Here is an 18,208-nt window from a genome sequence, read left to right on the forward strand (position 1 = left end):
TAAATTTATCATGTAGTTGTTCCATTTAGCATTGGTTAGGGGGGATGACAGAGACTCATAATTTTAGGCATTCCGTGATCAAGTTGTTGCAAATATGTAAACACTTACAGTAAATCCAAGTGTGACTTCAGAACTCTAGAACCAATTCAGAATGGGGAACTTGTATGAATTTTTTTCTAGTACATGTTCATAAATGTTTTTGTGACCATAGGGGCGTGGAACCAACAGCAATCTATTCCATAGTACATGTAGGAAAAGTACTGCACTTTAAACTCTTTTGAATTTTTTTAGAAGAATTACTTGTGATCGATCTTAAAAAACACGGCTGCTGCTAGCCTGGTACTCCAAATTGATTTAGTATGTTGCCACTATGAATGGGTCAACTACTGTATCGTGTTGGAACATGGCCGCAGGTATTGTACAATAATGTTAATTTGTGCAAACTTAGTCACGCTTCTGCACATTCAGGGGTAGGGATTTCAGCAAAGGGAGCACTTAAATATCAGAGTGAGATAGATCTCAGATGAAGAACTGTATGACACTTAAAATTTGTGAAAATATCAGTTCAATTTCTTGTTGCAAGTGCTATTTACAATTTTCTGGCACTTTCTGGGGGTCTCAAGGCAGCTTAGTTATGTTAATTCATACTAAACCTTCTTGTCAGTATACAGTAAATAAGGATTTTCTTCTTAGCTTACTGTGATAACTAGGATTGTCTTCCGATCTCGGCATTTACAGTTTCTTGGTCACCAGGATAGAAAAACCTGCAGATACTCAAAAATCTTTACAAATACATTTTCCCTTGAATAAATACTGCAAAGTTTGAACCATGATAAAATTATGTCAACCCAAGACAACACTGCTTTCTACATGCCTAGAAACTATTGAAAACAACACTGCAGTGTCAAAATGAAGATCTGAACTTAATGCACTATGCAGTGTTATGAGCTTTATTATATTGCAATTCCACATCATCATCACACTGTACACTCATATGTGTGGGGTGTGGCATTCAGACTTCTAGCACACACAGCTCAGCTACAGTGCATTAGCTTCATCCATGAATTACCACTACTACTGCACTGTGGGTGTTCTTATTGAACAGGGCCAAGTGTCAGCTGAAGGAATGTGTCCTGTAAAATGCTGTGTGCAACCTTTTATTTCTTTTGATTGCTTTTCTTTTGTTAACATCACAATTGAAATTTTGCTTGACTTGAATATATTTACTGTACAACTAACAACCCTAATTTTCTGACAAGAAAGTATATTTTGCAAAGACAATTCAATCATACAGACAATATACTGACTACTGTACTGGTAGTTGACAATTTTCAAAGCGGTTGAGAAGCGAGTTGTACTGTATGGTTCGTTGTAGAGTGAGGGTGAACTGTGTTAATTAGAATCTGAGCTAATTTTAAGTGAATTAGATCTACTGTATCCAGTGGTTTGGGATTGTTAGGAATTGATGAAGTTAGGAAATGAAAAGCTGCAGAATGCTCTGTCATTTAAAAGAGTTAAATAAGTAGATTTGAGATTGTGTATTCTAAATTTCAATATTTTTCAGTAATCTAAGTTCCTAAAAATACTATACAGTAGTATACATAGCTAAATACAGTACATTGCCTAATGACCAAACTGGGCAAAGAAGCAGCAGGATATATGAACTGATGTTGTAGTCTACTATGTACACCGAGAAAGCATATATTTTGTCATTGATATGTAGCTTACAACATCATGGAGAACTTTGTTTTGTAAAACCTGTCAAGTGTTCCAACCAGGTCCTCCCAATGTTTTGTAGAAAAACTTAGTGCATCCAGATACCTTACCTTCAAAATTGTCATAATTATTATGTTCATAATTGCACAGGATGAATGGGAGCTCACTATGAGTGGCTACAAAGTAAGTTATGATGGAAATTTTTAAAAGGAAAATGCAGAACATTTCACTTTGGTAGATTCTTTCAACTATTTTAAATGTATTATTTATTTATTTATTTATTTTTTACTTCTAAGCATGATAACTTTCATACTTAGACTTGAGATTTGAATTGTTACTATGAAGCAAGGCGTTTGTAGTAAACAATAACATTTCTTTTTTGTTCCTTTCTTGTCTTTTTCAAACATGAATGCCTAGGCATGATCTATGTTTTGGCTTGCTAGTTAAAATTTTTAAATACAGAATAGTATGTCTGTTACAAATTTTTAGTAGTGTGAATTACTCAAAGAGATGATTGGAAATAATCTCTCACAAATATGTTTTGTTGTGATTGTTGGCAAGATTTATTATCAGTAAATAAGATCTATTCTGTGAATTCAAGGAAATGGCTATGACGCACATTCAGTACGTGTACAGTATGTTGTAAGATTAAAGATGGATAAACCCCAAGGATATATAGGATGAATGGTTATCAGTTTTCCTGGTTTGATTTCAGTGTTATAACATTTACTAACAAACAGTTGTGCTTCCTTCATGCATTTATAATGTAATGACATTATTAATTACAGGTGATGAGAATTAATGTTGACCGTAAAGTCTTCTCAGGTAAAGGAAGAAAGATTATCATTTTGGTCTGTGCTATTATTGGTACTGTTAAGGTTTCTAAACCTTTAATAGACCTGTATAAATGCCTGTTCCCACAAGTGTATGTAGCCAACCCACCTCCAGTTAAGTAGTCATACAAGTACTGTAGTTCATACTGCTGATTGAGTTTGTTTGGAGTTTGAAGATCCTACATGTAACTATGACGATAAAAAAAAACAGGTCTAAATTTATGAGACCAGATAACAGACTTTGAATAGTACTATAGGTACTTAGAATTGACATTTTGCTCATTGAATATGTTTTGAAATTGAGTAGTCGGCCAATTATTATACCAATCCCCACAGTAGGCGACATTCTGGGTGTATAAGGATTCAAATGTTGCTGGTACAGTAGTCTGCAAGTTAAACAAATGCAGTTTTGAAATTTATATACATGACAACAATTTGTAATTTTCCTCCGTGCGTCACTTTATACATCAAAATCTTTACCATGACATCAGGCTATCTGTTCCACAGTATCTGCTTAAATTAGAAAGAAGAACGGGTATGTGCAAACCGTAGTCTGCTGATAGTATAATGAGATGCAAAAATCTACAGTACAGCACCAGTACAGTGTGATATTGCTGCCTCATTGCACACACCTTGCTTGTGTACAGAATAGCGGCCTCGAGTGGCTTGCAGCCATGCAGCGTCGATTCATCATCACAAATGAATTATGCAGCCTCAGGTTCCTGTATATGATATATATATATTAATTAAACATTGATGGGTGGAGGGTGCCCTAAACTAAACAAACAAAACTGCAGCTGGACAGATGGAAGAAATCATTTTTGGGCTCCTTTGATATATAGAACATCAAAAAGTAGGGATTTTGGAATGAGATTTGCTTTGCATTCACAATCTTGTAGCATAGATTCTTTTCTTGTTTTTTTTTGTGCATGTGAGAATGTTTTGTAATAAGTTTGAAGTTTTTCCTTTTGATGCAATAGTAAGTATTTAGTAATTTATCACTTAAAGTAGAATTTTATGGCCGGAATTGCTAGTTTTGATGTTTGATATTTTGGCACATGAAATGGCCCACAAAATAAGAAGCATGTTGAATTGCTGATAAATAAAATTTGGCAAAATATGTGCTGCTCAAAAAATATTGATTGGTTGGATTCTGTCTTTCCGTGGGCATGACTTCTCATTTGGGTTCATAGCTACTGTGTACAAAATGATACTCAAGAAAGAAATTTTAAGGAATATAAAATTAAAATATGTAACAGATTTCCAAATGGAAAGCGGACTGATCCACATGTAGTACATCTTCAAATGTATCCAAGTCGCCAATTGATTAAAATCCAGATTAGAATGACTACTGAAACTGGATATTATTGAAATAGAAACATAATTTACTTGGGTGTTAGGTTGTATAGCCATACTGAAGTATGTGTACACAAAAATGTGCTCTTCTAATGCAAGATCCGATTTCTTTACACTTGCAGCCTAAACCCACAAAAGGCAAGATGAGGATTCATTGTCTGGAAAATGTTGACAAAGCTCTCCAGTTCTTGAAGGATAAGAGAGTTCACATGGAAAACATGGGTTCACATGATATTGTAGATGGCAGCCACAGACTAACACTTGGTCTAATCTGGACCATCATTCTGAGATTCCAGGTAAGTGTTAACCAGAATTTGGACTTTGTCTCTCTTCTCACTTTCCTCTTCACCTCGTGGCAAAGATTTTGTCATTAACACTATGGAATATCGGTATCCGTAACTAAATATTGCCGATGTTTCTTAAATGAATATTAGATCTCCTCTATGCATGCAAAGATGAAATGTGAATGCACATTTCTTGTTAGGGGCTGCTGCAATCATCTTATTTTCAAACAATGCTATTTGTCTTTCTGTATATTTTTGGCCCAGTGTTTAGAGTGGTACCTTTCATGTCACAAGGGTAGTATGTATATATATGTATATCACAGTCAACATATATACTTGTTCGGTTCATAGATCCAGGACATCAGCTTTGAAGATGAAGACAACCAGGAGACCAAATCTGCCAAGGATGCCCTCCTCCTATGGTGCCAGATGAAGACTGCCGGCTACGAAAATGTCAACATTCGCAACTTCACCAGCAGCTGGCGCGACGGCCTGGCCTTCAACGCCCTCGTTCACAAACATCGGCCAGACCTGATTCAGTACGAGAAACTCACCAAGGCCAACCCCGTTGAGAATCTGAACAACGCTTTCAATGCTGCCGAACATAATCTGGGAATTTCAAAGCTGTTGGACACAGAAGGTGAGTAATGGAACTTACATACCTTATGTACCTGTTCATCTTGTCTGATGTTGGGATTGGTCGTTGCTTTTAATTTAGTACTGATAATTACCGAACTTTGGCAATATTAGCACATTAGTTACATTTGTATATAGCACATTTGATTTTGTTTTATTGGTTTAATTTGTTACAGACTGATTCATCCCTTCAAATTATTCACATTTTTTCTATCTTAGCTGCCTTTTCTAAACTATTGCATTCTTATGGACTTATTCAATGCCGTTTAATAATTAGGAGTTGTAACACATATAAATACGTTCTTGTTCCTTTTGTTGAGGAATACTGCCCTCTTCTTTCTTTCTACAAAGCTTAAAGCTGCATTCTCCATGTGCTGAACAGTATGTCTTTTTCTTTTGTGTTTTGGTGGATCTAGAATGTGATGTTTTCTCTACCAAATAATCTCTAGAACATATCCTTCCAGTCCTATCAAGTTCTTATCATGGTGTGTTCAGGTAGTCAGATAATCACTAGATTGACTTTTTAATTGTGTTTGCCTCTTGGATATTATAAATTTTGTATCAAGACACTGATCCGTTATACATGGAGTATATCTGCCATGATCCTTTCTGTCAACATTGTGTCTACAATTGCACAAATCAAGCTTGATAAAAGTTGAAGTTTTATGAGATGCTGAGCTCTGGTATTTAAAGTCAGAGCTGCCTGCCCCTTTTGCAAGCTCACATATCGGCATTTGCTGTGATTGGCTGGCAGCACTCTTGTCTTTCTGGCATTTCCCTACAACTGTGCCAAGGATAATCCTGTTATATTGGAAAACAGAACTGCTAAGTAGAGGTCTCTCTCTTACAATTATTTGCAAGTATCTATTCGTAGCCATTCAATGTTGACTTTGATATGTGTTCAAGGTTCAGTGGTCTTAGGTTTGTTCCGTTGATAAAGAGCTGTTTAAGAGCTGCTGGGTTTGCCTAATGTGTTTCCTGCAGTTGTTACAGAAAGGCTTAACGGTTTGCCCTTGTCCTTCACCATGTCGATTAAATTGAAATCTAATCTATTTACTGACTAGCCTTCTGTGGACTTTTATTGGGTAGATCAATAAGGAAAAAATGAAATGTTTGGTAATGACCGGTCATTGGCAAAAACAGCACCACATGAAGCCTGATATTTGAGGATATAATGTTATTATTTGTAAGTTTTCCCTCGTAATTTTGGGCTTTTGATTGGAATTGTCTCATTGTGAAGGGTTGTTAAATCTTTACTTACCGCTTATATAATATACTGGATCATGGAAGTTTCTTTTGACGTACTGTATTCATAAATGTATTGACATCCCCCCTCTGGCCCTCCCGCTTCCCTATCCTCCAAGGATCATCCATAAATTCTCCCATCCCCTCAAAGTAAATAAAGAAAGCATCGATGACTAAGTATCTGAACAGGAGAGGTAACTTGTTCAGGCCCACTGTAAACATCTATAATTGCTTTGCTTGGGTGACCCCTAGCTCTTCTTCCTGTGCTACAAATTAGCTGGTCAGCTATTTGTCCGGACCTCTCTGAAATGAAGATTGACGAACCCATTCTTAATAGCCTCAAAGTGATGTTTCACTAATCCAATAGATAGAGCCACTTGAAGAATGTTTGTTGAGGAAGGTATCAATGAGAATGGCAACAAGTATATACAGTGTATAACTGTTGTAGCCTTTTACAGACTTCACAATCCAGGGCATTTTAGATGATCATGTATTTTATCTGATACTTTGTACTTTGACACAAACTTGTTATTCAGAGATAACTTTTTCTAGGGGCTTGTAACATGATAGGCATAGTAGTTGTTGTTTTAGTAGTAAGGAGGAAATATTCACTGTATGTAGCAGGACCTAGCAAAATGGTGTAGATTCGTTCCAAGCACTCCTGAACTAAAGATGGACACTTTTGCATTGATGATGATAGTTATATCAGGGACATAGTGAGAGGTCTTCTGGAACCATGAACTACACAAAGCGTGAGTATCTCTAATCTGTTGAGTACAAAGTAAGGTGTGGGTACAGTAGACTTAGGTGTGTACTTGAACTCTCAGCTGCTCCCCAACCTTGTAGTTGGTGAAATGAGAAAGATTTACATGGTGAAGAATTTCAGATCCATATGTTGCTTTTGTGGTCGTCCAAACTTTCAACATGATGAAATTGCGCATCACTTAGCAGTGCAACATTGACCTTGTTAGCAGGAGCTGTGTTTTAATTTGTTAATGCTGTTCGAGAGTCCAAACCGGCTGTTGGAGCTTTCCAGAATATCAAATGTTAAATACCGTTACTAACCTTTTTTGTACTGTTTACAAAACTTCTTTTGAAATAAAATAGTTCAAGCTGGTAACCGTTGTTGCAGTTTTATCACATACACAATGGTGCCAGCCACCATTGATTTCAAAGTTTAAAGAAAGGAGTGGTTGGGGGGGGGGGAGTTTAGTGTATTTTGTGTTAGTATTCTGAAAACTGTGCCTGGCAAGGTAATTTTTCAAATGGAATGGAATTGGTAAGTAATCACCACTAGTTAATATTCATTTGGCATAAATAAAAATAGGAGGGTGCTTTATTTTAATAAATTATAATTTTGTAACCCAAACAGCCGCTTTAATTGCACATCAGAGGGTGCCATTTCAGTTTGTTTCTCCCTGGTTACCTTTCCGGAGATCCTAATATTTTCTTTGGGTAGACTTAAGTTACACAATCAATCATGTAAAGACACACACCGTCTCCACTCTGCACTTTATACTGCCCTTGATTTGCTGCTGATGCCCAGCTTTGTACAGGCGCATTCCATATCTGGTGACCCTGTAATTACTACACCAACGTCAATGGTAGCCTCCTATCCAAGGAATTCATCTGCTTTGCTTTGGTTTGCCTGTCACTTGTTTTGGAGAGCAGTGATGATACATGGCAGATGCCATGGCCTAAGTTTAAGGGGTCTCTGATAAAAACTGAAGTTGAGGGAACACAGTGTTCCCCAGCGGGTCAGAGTAATATGCAGCATCATAATTTTACAGTGACAGGACTAATGTTGTTATACAAGGAGCCGTTTTGGGAATTTCGGTGAGGATGTTCTCTGAGTCTTTAGCCAAAATGAAGCGCAGATCTAGTCAAGGTACAGTACTAAGTTTTCTGTTACTTTGGGTTAGCGGCATACAGTGTGCCTGAGCTTGCAAGACGTTCGTACACAACATCCTCGGACTGCCCACCAATCCTAAGAATAGTTTAGCAGCATGTACGTCATTAGCATGCCATCCAATTGACATGCCTGGAATGTCAAAGGATATATCAGAGTCCTTGATTTTCATGCTGCCTGCTCTCTCTCTCTCTCTACACTGGGCAGTGTCTAGGTTGATGTGATGGCTTCATTTGGATGCAGCTGTCATAATAAGAAATGATTATCGATTTGAGGCATCGGCAGTTTTCCATTTTTGGCCATTTTCATACCTTAGCTTCAAAACAGAAGACTGCCTTTCCAATGTATTGTTGGTTCTAAGTCAATACCCACAATGCAGCCTTTTTTTTCTTTCTTTTTTGAATGGATATAAGATTCTAATTAAATTTTGTCTATACTTTTCCATTTTGTCTGGATTATTTTGGCTAGAATTCTTTCTAGGTGTCCTCATTCATGTAATACAGTTTGTTCTTACCAGAGGCTTACATCTATATGTTGACTTTTTGCTCATTGCCTCCCATAAACTTTTGTCATTCCCAGTACCAGCTGGTCTATTATGAGAATAATACCTTGCTGCCATTCACATGCCCTTTAGCCTGTGAAGGTTTTCACAGATATTTTTCAAGTCCATGTTTGCTGAAAGTATATGTAATCTGATATTATTTTTGATCAAACCCTTCCACAGTTGGGTCATGTGTTTCTTTGTTAGTTGTTTAATTTTTTCACACACCAAAAGTTTTGGCACTGTACTATTGTTATTGCACACTACTGTTCAGTTTCTGATGAAGTGAATTGTGTAGCATGTGTTTACATTGGTTGTCTATTGAGATTTCCTGTTGATCTAATAACCATCCTCCATAATGGATCAGGAGGAGGCCTCTCACAAAGGTCACTGGTAGGATGATGGAGGCAGTAGCTACTACCTGCTATGTAATCTATCAAACTTCTTCACAAGGAGGCAGATCAGTCCAAGTCAATGCCTTTTTGTGGATGTTACTGTAGATAAGTAACAGTTTGACCTACACCATCATATATGATTGCTGGTTACTAAAGTCACTCTCTTGTTTCTCAACCAGTAGAAAATTACTAAATGAATCATACTATATGACTGACAAGTTTGGGACTGAATAGATTTTATCAACAATCAGTATTATCTATAAATTTCAAGGCGAAAGCAAACTTTCATTTTTATGGCAGAGACAAAAGAAAGAATCTTTACAAAGAAATATGTTTGCCAGGGAAACTTTAAAGTTTAGTCAAACAATAGTAGCTTACGAAGGAGCAATTGTGTGGAATTGGAAAGACTTAAACTCAATATCCCACTTCAAAGGACGTAGAACATTGACAATACCAATATATAGGCCTAAAGAGAAGTTAGAATTACCACAAATTACATCACATGGAGTAAAGTATTACTTTACAATCATGATCGTATAAATTGTTTACATTGTGAAAATATGAGATACAAATTTGCTCCACTTTGTCACTTTTACACTAGATCCCATCTGGTAGCCCTTTTTGTTTTTCTGTGGCTCCCTTTAGTTTGGTCATATGTTGGTTCTTATCGGCTTCCATCCTTGTAGATTAACCTGAAGTACATTGTGGATCAATATATGATAAAGTCAGTGCTCTGATTGTGGATCGAACTGTTCGGTATCTTGAGGTACTTTGGTACTTGGAGAAAAAGTGGTTGTAATATGTGCCATTTTTTTTCTTTTTTTCCTGCAGACGTCATGGTGGAACACCCGGACGAGAAGTCCATCATCACCTATGTGGTCACATACTACCACTACTTCTCCAAGATGAAGGTGGAGACCGTCTCTGGCAAGCGTATTGGCAAGGTCATTGGCGAAGCCATCGAGAATGAGAAGCTGGTCACCGACTACGACAAGATCTCCTCGGATCTCCTGAAGTGGATCGAACAGACCATCAGCATCCTGAACGACCGTACCTTCGCCAACTCCCTTCAAGGGGTGCAACAACAGTTACTGGCATTCAACAGCTACAGAACTGTGGAGAAACCACCAAAGTAAGACACACTGGTTCATTAAATGTCACTTTTCAAGTGAGCTTCAAGAATACTGCTGAATGGATTATAGGATATGTAACAAGCATGTATGTAACTTACTTATGGTATCAACCTCACAAATATATATATATATATGTATATATATACATGAATTTTTCATATGTGTGAAGAACAGTGAACAACTGACAAGTGTTTTGTTCTCACTATAACATGTAATGCAGGGGGCATTGCATGTTTCTTGTTACTTCCATCTTAATGCTATATTCTATATCTGTTAACAAACAGGTTCCAAGAAAAGGGTAACCTAGAAGTGCTGTTATTCACCATTCAAAGCAAGATGAGGGCCAACAACCAGAAGCCTTACACACCAGCAGAAGGCAAACTCATCTCTGATATCAATAAAGTAGGTCGATTATATTTACATTGTTAAACCAGAAAATAGTCAAACCCACTAGTGGTAAGGAGGAAGGGGGAGAGTGTGGTGGAGTGACGGTTGTGTCTGATGGTGGTGCTGCCCCTTGTCGAGCTAACTTGTTGTGTAACCATCTCATCCTCCCCATCACATTTGGATCCCTCAAATTTTACAAGAAATTTCAGTATCCTGTACTGCTATCGCCTTATCAATGCACCACAAAGCCATTTAACCTTGTCATATCAAAAAGTTTTGTTAATGAATGAGAATTTGCCAGTTACTTGTGTCAGGCATTCATAAATCAAAATAATGTCACACATGTCATGTATCAATGACCACAGTTAAAGGAATAAGTGAACTTTTTTGTTGTTGTCACAAACAGTCCTGGGAAAAGTTGGAAAAGGCAGAACATGAACGTGAAATGGCCTTGAGACAGGAGCTGATCCGCCAAGAGAAACTAGAACAACTGGCTGCCCGGTTTGACAGGAAGGCCGCCATGCGTGAAGCCTGGCTCAGCGAGAATCAACGTTTGGTTGCACAGGTATTGCTTCTTTATCGAAATAATCATATTTTCTCAGCTTGCCATTGTTTGTCATCCAAGCTAATATGTTTAACAGCATTCATTGCTTGGAAAGAAGCTATTGAGTGTTCTTTTATGACCCCAGACTATTGTGTCTAGGACCTAAGGTAGAAATTACTGGATGTTATCAATTTTATTCTATTTCAGTCAGACATTTAAGCAATAGTTAAAGCATTAATTATCACAGAGAATGGTTTCAGTTTCCTGATTTTTTATGAATTTGATAATACTTATGAATATATGGTTGAAACTCTGCAACACAAATTTGTGTTTAGCAGATTATCTTTCTTTGGAAATAAAAGTTATTTATTCCCACTGGGGGTGAGGCTGGTGAGCATGGTTTAATCGTTAGAAATCTGACCTTTCCGGTCTCACAGTTAATTTTTAATCAGAGACAGCAATTGGCATCGCTCTGAAGGTGAACTATTTACCCTAACATTTTCATGACAGGAATGTATATGGTGTTGCTATTATCGTGCATTTTATTGTGACATAACACTTTCACTGTTCAACGTTATTTTTAGATCCTCAGTATTTTTATCGGTGCATAATGTTAGGGATCTAGCTGTGTCTACTCTTAAAGTGATATAATATGGAATTTAAGAAATGTTTAAGAAAATACAGGGCAAGATGGAAGTACTTTGCTGTTTTAAATAACTAGTACATGGAAGTACATATTTTTTTTATGCTACATTAATGTCCCAAATGTCTTCAAATTTGAGTTGTTCATACCCTGGGTCATATTTATAAATATGGCAATAAGAAATGTTCTGCATGGATAACCTTTCAATGTGTTAATGGAAGTTACTAAGGGTATTTATAGAAATTTGAGGTATATAGTCTTCAAAGATTGCTCTGCTTGATAGAACTGAAGTTGTTATTTTGGCCTACTTGTGAAGTGTTTTGCCAGGTTTATGTTTTTCCCTCAAAGAGGATTATTATTGGGATTCTTGAATGTTCAAAAGTTCATATAATCTCATGTTTTACCATGGTTTGATATTTTTGGTTTATATTTTCTTGCCAGGATAACTTTGGTTATGATCTGCCAGCCGTTGAAGCTGCCTCCAAGAAGCATGAAGCTATTGAAACAGACATCAATGCCTACCAGGACAGAGTTCTGGCAGTGGTGGCCGTCGCCGAAGAACTCGAAGAAGAGAAATACCACGATATTGACAGAATCAATGCAAGGTAATGCTTTGAACACTGTAACAGAGAGATCCTATTCTTGTTATATTACCTTCCAAGGTTGTATGAAAAAGAAAGAAAAAAAATTAAAATATTTTAAAAATATTAAAAAATAAAAAAAGGTTTTATCACTCCTCATTGGGAAGGAAAAGTCAGGCATCCATGTGAGAAGACATTTGTAAACTGTAGATTGGATCATGGAAAACATCTACAAATATATTGGTACATCGGGAACAAATTGAAAGAAAGTGATTAAATTCACATGTCAAGCAGTGTTCCCCCATATTGGTTAGTTCTGTCTACCTCAATAAATGCGATTCTCATCGTCACATTCACAACGGCATTTTTCCGTCTTTGAGTCTTGAAATATCTGTAGATATTGGTTAAAGTTCAGGACAAACAGAATTGAAATGCTCTGTGTGCAGACTGAACACTGACAATTTTTTCATCAGCATTGCTCTTATGCAAAAGATCATTAATGGAGGTATGTTTGTTCCTGGTATAATAAAATCTCGGTGAAAATAAAAAGATGAAAAATTTTCTTCTTTCTGATAGGAAAAACAATGTACTACGACTATGGGATTATTTACTGGAGCTGCTCAAAGGCAGACGACAGAGACTTCTACTCTCCCTGGAGATCCACAAGCGCTTCCAAGAGATGGAACTTCTGCTCGACTCCATGGATGAGACCAGGGTAAGAAACTGTTACCAAAATATTATTCATAAACATATGTTACTCTTTCACAGATCACAAAGATTTACAGTAATTAATGAAAAGTCAAGATACAAAAAAAAAAAAAAAAAAAAAAAGCAAAAGTGTAGTCCAAGAATCATATTTTGTAATACTTGACAGGAGGTGAAGATAAAAAAAAGGAAGAATTCAGAAGTAGCTTTGATGAGCTGTGCAATAATCAATACTCTTGGTAGCATGTTTTTCAATGATGTTGCAGCTTTTTACTCCACTACCTTGGTATAGTGCAGGGAATTATTTCTCTGTCAGAACTGGTATTGCATCTGTCATTTCAAATGAATTGATTGACTTTTCCTTTGCTCTGCAGGTCCTACTTTTGTCAGAAGACTATGGTAAACATCTAATGGGAGTTGAAGATCTTCTCCAGAAACATGCTCTCCTGGAAGCAGATGTCGCGGCCTACGGTGATCAAGTTAAGGAGGTCAACGCACACGTTGCCAAGTACATGGAACCAGAGGGTCCAGATGGCTCAGGTTTGTCTAAAGTGTTCTTAATGCATGTTACAAAGATGAAAAAGTTACACTGTATGGCAGCTGCAAGAACGAATAAAAAATAGATTCAAGATATGAAGATAATATGCAATATGAAATGATTTGACGTCATTTTCATATTTTGATGTTTGGTGGTATCGGCAGTGAAGAGGTAATGTAAACTGAGCGCCAAAATGTTTTAATCAGGATCTGAATGGTGGTGGGTAAAAAAGTATACACTTTCAGACACATTCTCTTATGCCTTTGAGTTTAACCTTTGCTAATTGAGCTAACCTATCTGCTCATGTCATCAAAATGGTCTAATTGATATGTATTGTGTTCATTAATTTGCATTCAGGCACGTGCTTTTTCTGCGAATTCGCGGAATATCCGTGATTTCCTTTCTACCTCGGGGACAAAAACTATTATCCTAACACACTGTAGCATACCCAAACTGGCGCCTATACCGCAATTTTTGCAAAGTTCCGAGATTTTTTTTTTACCCCAGGCTCATCCCTGTGCATTCTCCCTCTTTCTTTGACAGGTTACATACCTGTAGATCCTCAGATCTGTCAAGAGCGGATCGAGAACCTGGAGCAGAAGTACGAGGAACTGAAGGATCTGGCCCGCAACCGACATGACAAGCTAGAGGAATCACTTCGTCTCTGGCGCTTCTTCTGGGAGCTGGCAGATGATGAGACCTGGATCAAAGAGCAGGCCCAGATCGTATCATCAGCAGACATCGGACATGATCTCACCAGTGTTAACCTTCTCTTGAACAAACACAAGGTAACAACAAGAAAAACGTTATACCTGATGGTTAAATGCCTTGTTCATCACAGACAACTCTAGTTTGTTGTTCCATAAAGAAGGTTAAGCTCATTTCACTGGGCTCTGTAAAGAGGAGCTCAGATCGTGATAAATGTATCCTCACAGCAAACTGAAAGTATGGACACACCTTATGGATTTCATGTGTGATAATTTTACGTTTCACAGATAGCAAATAACTTTGAATAACAATGCAAATACTAAAATGGGTAGTTTGAGTTGCTGCTTTCACATCGATTTTCATATTTTGTATATTAGTGTGTGAGTTTTGATTTGTTTTAGTGTGTATTTGTTTTCTTGATATGGTCAGTTCTTAGTTATTATTTCAATACCCCCCCACTCCCCTGACAATTTCCTGAGACTATAACAAAGTACACTGACTCTTTAGAACCACCTTTCATGTAAAATTCAAAAAGTGCTAATATCATCAGGTTTAACAAAGCTATGTTCTTGTCTCTTCCCCAAGGGTCAAGAAGATGAAATTGTTGGACACCAAGCTCAGCTAGAGTCTAACATTCAGATGGGCGAGGATCTTATCACAGAGAACCACCCCGGATCACCTCAGATCAAGGAAAGAATCACCGATGTGCAGGATAAGTTTGGCAGACTGAAAGACCTTGCTGCCCAGAGACAGAAGCGATTGAGGGAAGCTGTCGACTTGTATCAGGTGAGGGCCAATCGGATTTAACGTGACACAGACCGTGTAAAGCATTATGTAGAATTTCTATGCAAAATAAGGACCCATTGAAAATAGTTAGGTGGTATTGAAGTTTTGTGACTGGTGTGGCCTTTTGCCCTCATCACTTAAAGCCGCCGAAACAGATGGGTCACATGACTATTCGTCGAAGATGTAGCATAGGACACCCCATAGGAGGGTTTTGGAGTATCTTTCCACATGTAAATAGCTACGTGAGATCTGTGGGTTCTCATTTGTCTAACACTTAGCAGGGCAGTATAGCACTGAATTGTGATACCATCAAGCAAAACATTTTTTATTTCACAGTTAGGTATATTTAGCTATAACTTTACTGTGTGGCAAGGTTGATAAAAATAATTCCTTTCTGGCTGTTGCAATTTTCCACTGATGTGGGATTTTGTAAAATATAGATTATCCTTTGTTACTCTTTTTTGCTATGGGTCAAGAAAATGTTCCACAAGTTTATTGGGTTGACATTCTCTATGATCAAACTTTAAATTCTAAAATTTTCCCTTTCACCGTACTTTCCTGCTAGTTCTATGCCGATGCCGATGACATGGAGAACTGGATGGTGGATACACTCCGCATCGTTTCCAGTGAAGATGTTGGTCGTGATGAAGCTAGTGCAGAATCTCTTCTCAAGAAACACAAGGTAACACTTAACAAGCATGCCAGCTTTGAGGGTGACTTCACTGTTAATAAGCGTAATAAGTTAAATCATACCTATGGACCAAAACAGAAAACAGATGAACTGTTTGTCTTGTTAAAACCTGCAAGCAATTAGTTCCTGTTGCTTTGATATGTTCATCCCTCAATTCAGATGCCAGCGATTATGTATGGGAATATTGGTACCCATGTTTTAATTTATTGAAGTGCTTTCATTTTTGGGGCTTCAGATATTAGCAACAAGCTATCATCAGAAAATGCTATTTCATTATGCATCTGCTTTGTTTGGATTATAATCAAATTAAAATAAAACAAAAAACTGTTAGCAAACTGCTTATCCACTAAAGAGCCTATGTAAGAGAATGTGTAAAAAGTAAGTGGGCCTGACGTTTCGATCCTAGCAGGATCTTCTTCAGAGGCTGGATGAATTGTTTGGATTATGACAGTTTTGATATCCCCATCAAGCTCCTCCCCATAACTTTTATATTCTTCAGCAATTGCCAAGGAGACATAGAGAGTTGGCTTGATATGAACATTATACTCATCTCATTCCATTAGCGTAAAGAACACTTATCACGCTGTGTAGTTGCATAACTGTATCAAACAGCAATCATGTGTAGATAATGATATGCATTTCACACCCTCTACTTGACCATATAAATATCTAACCAGATTGTTTGAATTTATGGTTCAAAGTCATCGAAAGTGCCAAGTAGGACGATATAAATCAATATCAGTAGCTTGATTGATTGTATCCAGTGTCGACCGGCTTTTAATCTGTCCCACAGTTCATCCGTGAGGTAGTTGTTTTTCTCTCTCTTTCAACGGTAGATTAATTAGCACTTGCTTTCAAAGCCTTTCTTAGTCATGCATGTTATCACTTTCTTCCAAGTCGATAGAAATACTTTGGAATGACATACATTGTTTTCATAAAGCATGGATAGTGTCTCACTGCTATGTGGGATCTGCCATCGACATTGTTCTACATAGCTTAACATTCATTCTGGTAGCTACCGAGAATCTCTGGAAATAATCTGTAGATCTGTCCTTTTCACTTTTCTATTTTTTTGCCGTTAATCAATTTTCATGACACGATTTTGATGGTTTGCCTTTGCCTGACACGGTTATCTAAATTTCACAGGATCTGGTCAGTGAACTTCTGGGAAGTAATGTGAGTGCATGTCACCATTTTGAATCTGGGCCACAAATCATATTCACCCTCCCCCTACCTACAGTTAGTCCTCATTATGCACCCATTTAATTCCACCAATTTATTTTGTGTGTGTGTGTGTGTGTGTGTGAATGCATCAAACAGTTATCAGTTAATCAAAAAATTTGTCTCATTTGCTATCTATTATTTTCTTATGTTGCTTTGAGGGGTGAAGCTATCTGTGATGTTAAGTTGTTTCTCAAAGTTAGTCAATGCTAAAAAGAAGTTCATGATTTTACTTAAAAAGGTCATACACAGCATAGATATTTTTGGAAATTTTGAAAAAGGAAATAACATATGGCAAAACAAACTGTTTTTACCTAAAAAATATGAATAGTTTGATAATTGTATTACTTGACAAGAAAATGTCATGTGCTGGTGGTTATGATGTTTAGGATATAAGGAACAAGGTATGACTGAATAGATATTTATAGTTGAGTTTTGGAGTTACCTTTATTGGTACCCCAGATACCTAGGTAGTGTCATTCGGTTTCGTAAAGTAAATTATTGCTGTACTGTCCTGTATTAGTACCGCACTGCACTAAGGATGTACATCACATATATCAGATGTATAATAGACATGATTGCCTGTGTAAGCAATGGTATCATGTTGTCCACTTAAACCACAAGAGAGGACCAGATGTCTATTAATTTGGTGCCCTAGGGAATGCACAGGCCATTTAATCAAATAACAACAGAGATTGTTATATATGTGTAGGTTATGGGCTTTAGTTCTGCATGACTTCCCCTGTGGTATCTGGTCAAATTGTCGAGGGGCCAAGTTGAAAATTTTTTATCGACAGTTTGTTATCTGTTTAAGGGATATCTAGAAGAAATATAATTTAAAATATCTATCAAAAGATTTGAAAATATTGTTCCTTCTTCAGTTAATCTCACATTCGCATATCACTTTTAATGTAAACTAAAACAGTCCATAAAGTTTTCATTGATAACTATTTCTTACACCTTTTCTGCAAACTATCATTTTTAATCAAAACTGTCTTTTCTTTTCTTTTGTTTTGGCAACTTATATATGTAGGAATTTTACTGCTTTTTTATGTTGGGAAATAATAATTAATAAAGGAGTGGATTTTGCTTTCTGTTCATTTAAGAAAACATTAATTACCAACATTTTTAACTAACTTCTTTTTATGACAATACCATCTTCTTTTTTATGACAATCCTTACATTGCCTTCTGTTTTTCTCTTTTTTTCTCTTGTTTTTGGTCTTTAACTTGAGTTCTCCTGATTTATTCAGCGTTTTTGTTTTGTACAAACATTTGGATGTATTTTCTTCATCTTAACATCTCCCTTTTGTGATGATAGTAAAATGATTCTAAAAAGAAGTTCAGCCATAGATCC

At 36.9% G+C, this 18,208-nt stretch overlaps 1 protein-coding gene across 6 annotated transcripts in view; it reads left to right on the top strand.

Moving 5' to 3' along the window:
• LOC139971132 (spectrin beta chain, non-erythrocytic 1-like) overlaps nucleotides 1-18,208 on the top strand; it is a 55,318-nt gene that overhangs the window by 11,846 nt on the left and 25,264 nt on the right. For 3 of the 6 annotated variants that reach the window (XM_071977343.1, XM_071977345.1, XM_071977344.1), the window contains 12 exons: nucleotides 4,028-4,201; nucleotides 4,541-4,829; nucleotides 9,747-10,047; nucleotides 10,333-10,450; nucleotides 10,842-11,000; nucleotides 12,064-12,227; nucleotides 12,780-12,918; nucleotides 13,283-13,448; nucleotides 13,990-14,234; nucleotides 14,740-14,940; nucleotides 15,506-15,622; nucleotides 16,778-16,807. In XM_071977343.1, the coding sequence (XP_071833444.1) occupies nucleotides 4,028-4,201; nucleotides 4,541-4,829; nucleotides 9,747-10,047; nucleotides 10,333-10,450; nucleotides 10,842-11,000; nucleotides 12,064-12,227; nucleotides 12,780-12,918; nucleotides 13,283-13,448; nucleotides 13,990-14,234; nucleotides 14,740-14,940; nucleotides 15,506-15,622; nucleotides 16,778-16,807 (2,103 nt within the window). Of the gene's footprint in view, nucleotides 1-4,027; nucleotides 4,202-4,540; nucleotides 4,830-7,921; nucleotides 7,959-9,746; nucleotides 10,048-10,332; nucleotides 10,451-10,841; nucleotides 11,001-12,063; nucleotides 12,228-12,779; nucleotides 12,919-13,282; nucleotides 13,449-13,989; nucleotides 14,235-14,739; nucleotides 14,941-15,505; nucleotides 15,623-16,777; nucleotides 16,808-18,208 lie in introns of those variants that run through there. The other 3 variants (XM_071977346.1, XM_071977347.1, XM_071977348.1) reach the window with 2 other exon arrangements.

This window comes from Apostichopus japonicus, chromosome 8, assembly GCF_037975245.1.
Source record: "Apostichopus japonicus isolate 1M-3 chromosome 8, ASM3797524v1, whole genome shotgun sequence".
In the NCBI taxonomy this organism is placed as follows: domain Eukaryota; kingdom Metazoa; phylum Echinodermata; class Holothuroidea; order Aspidochirotida; family Stichopodidae; genus Apostichopus; species Apostichopus japonicus.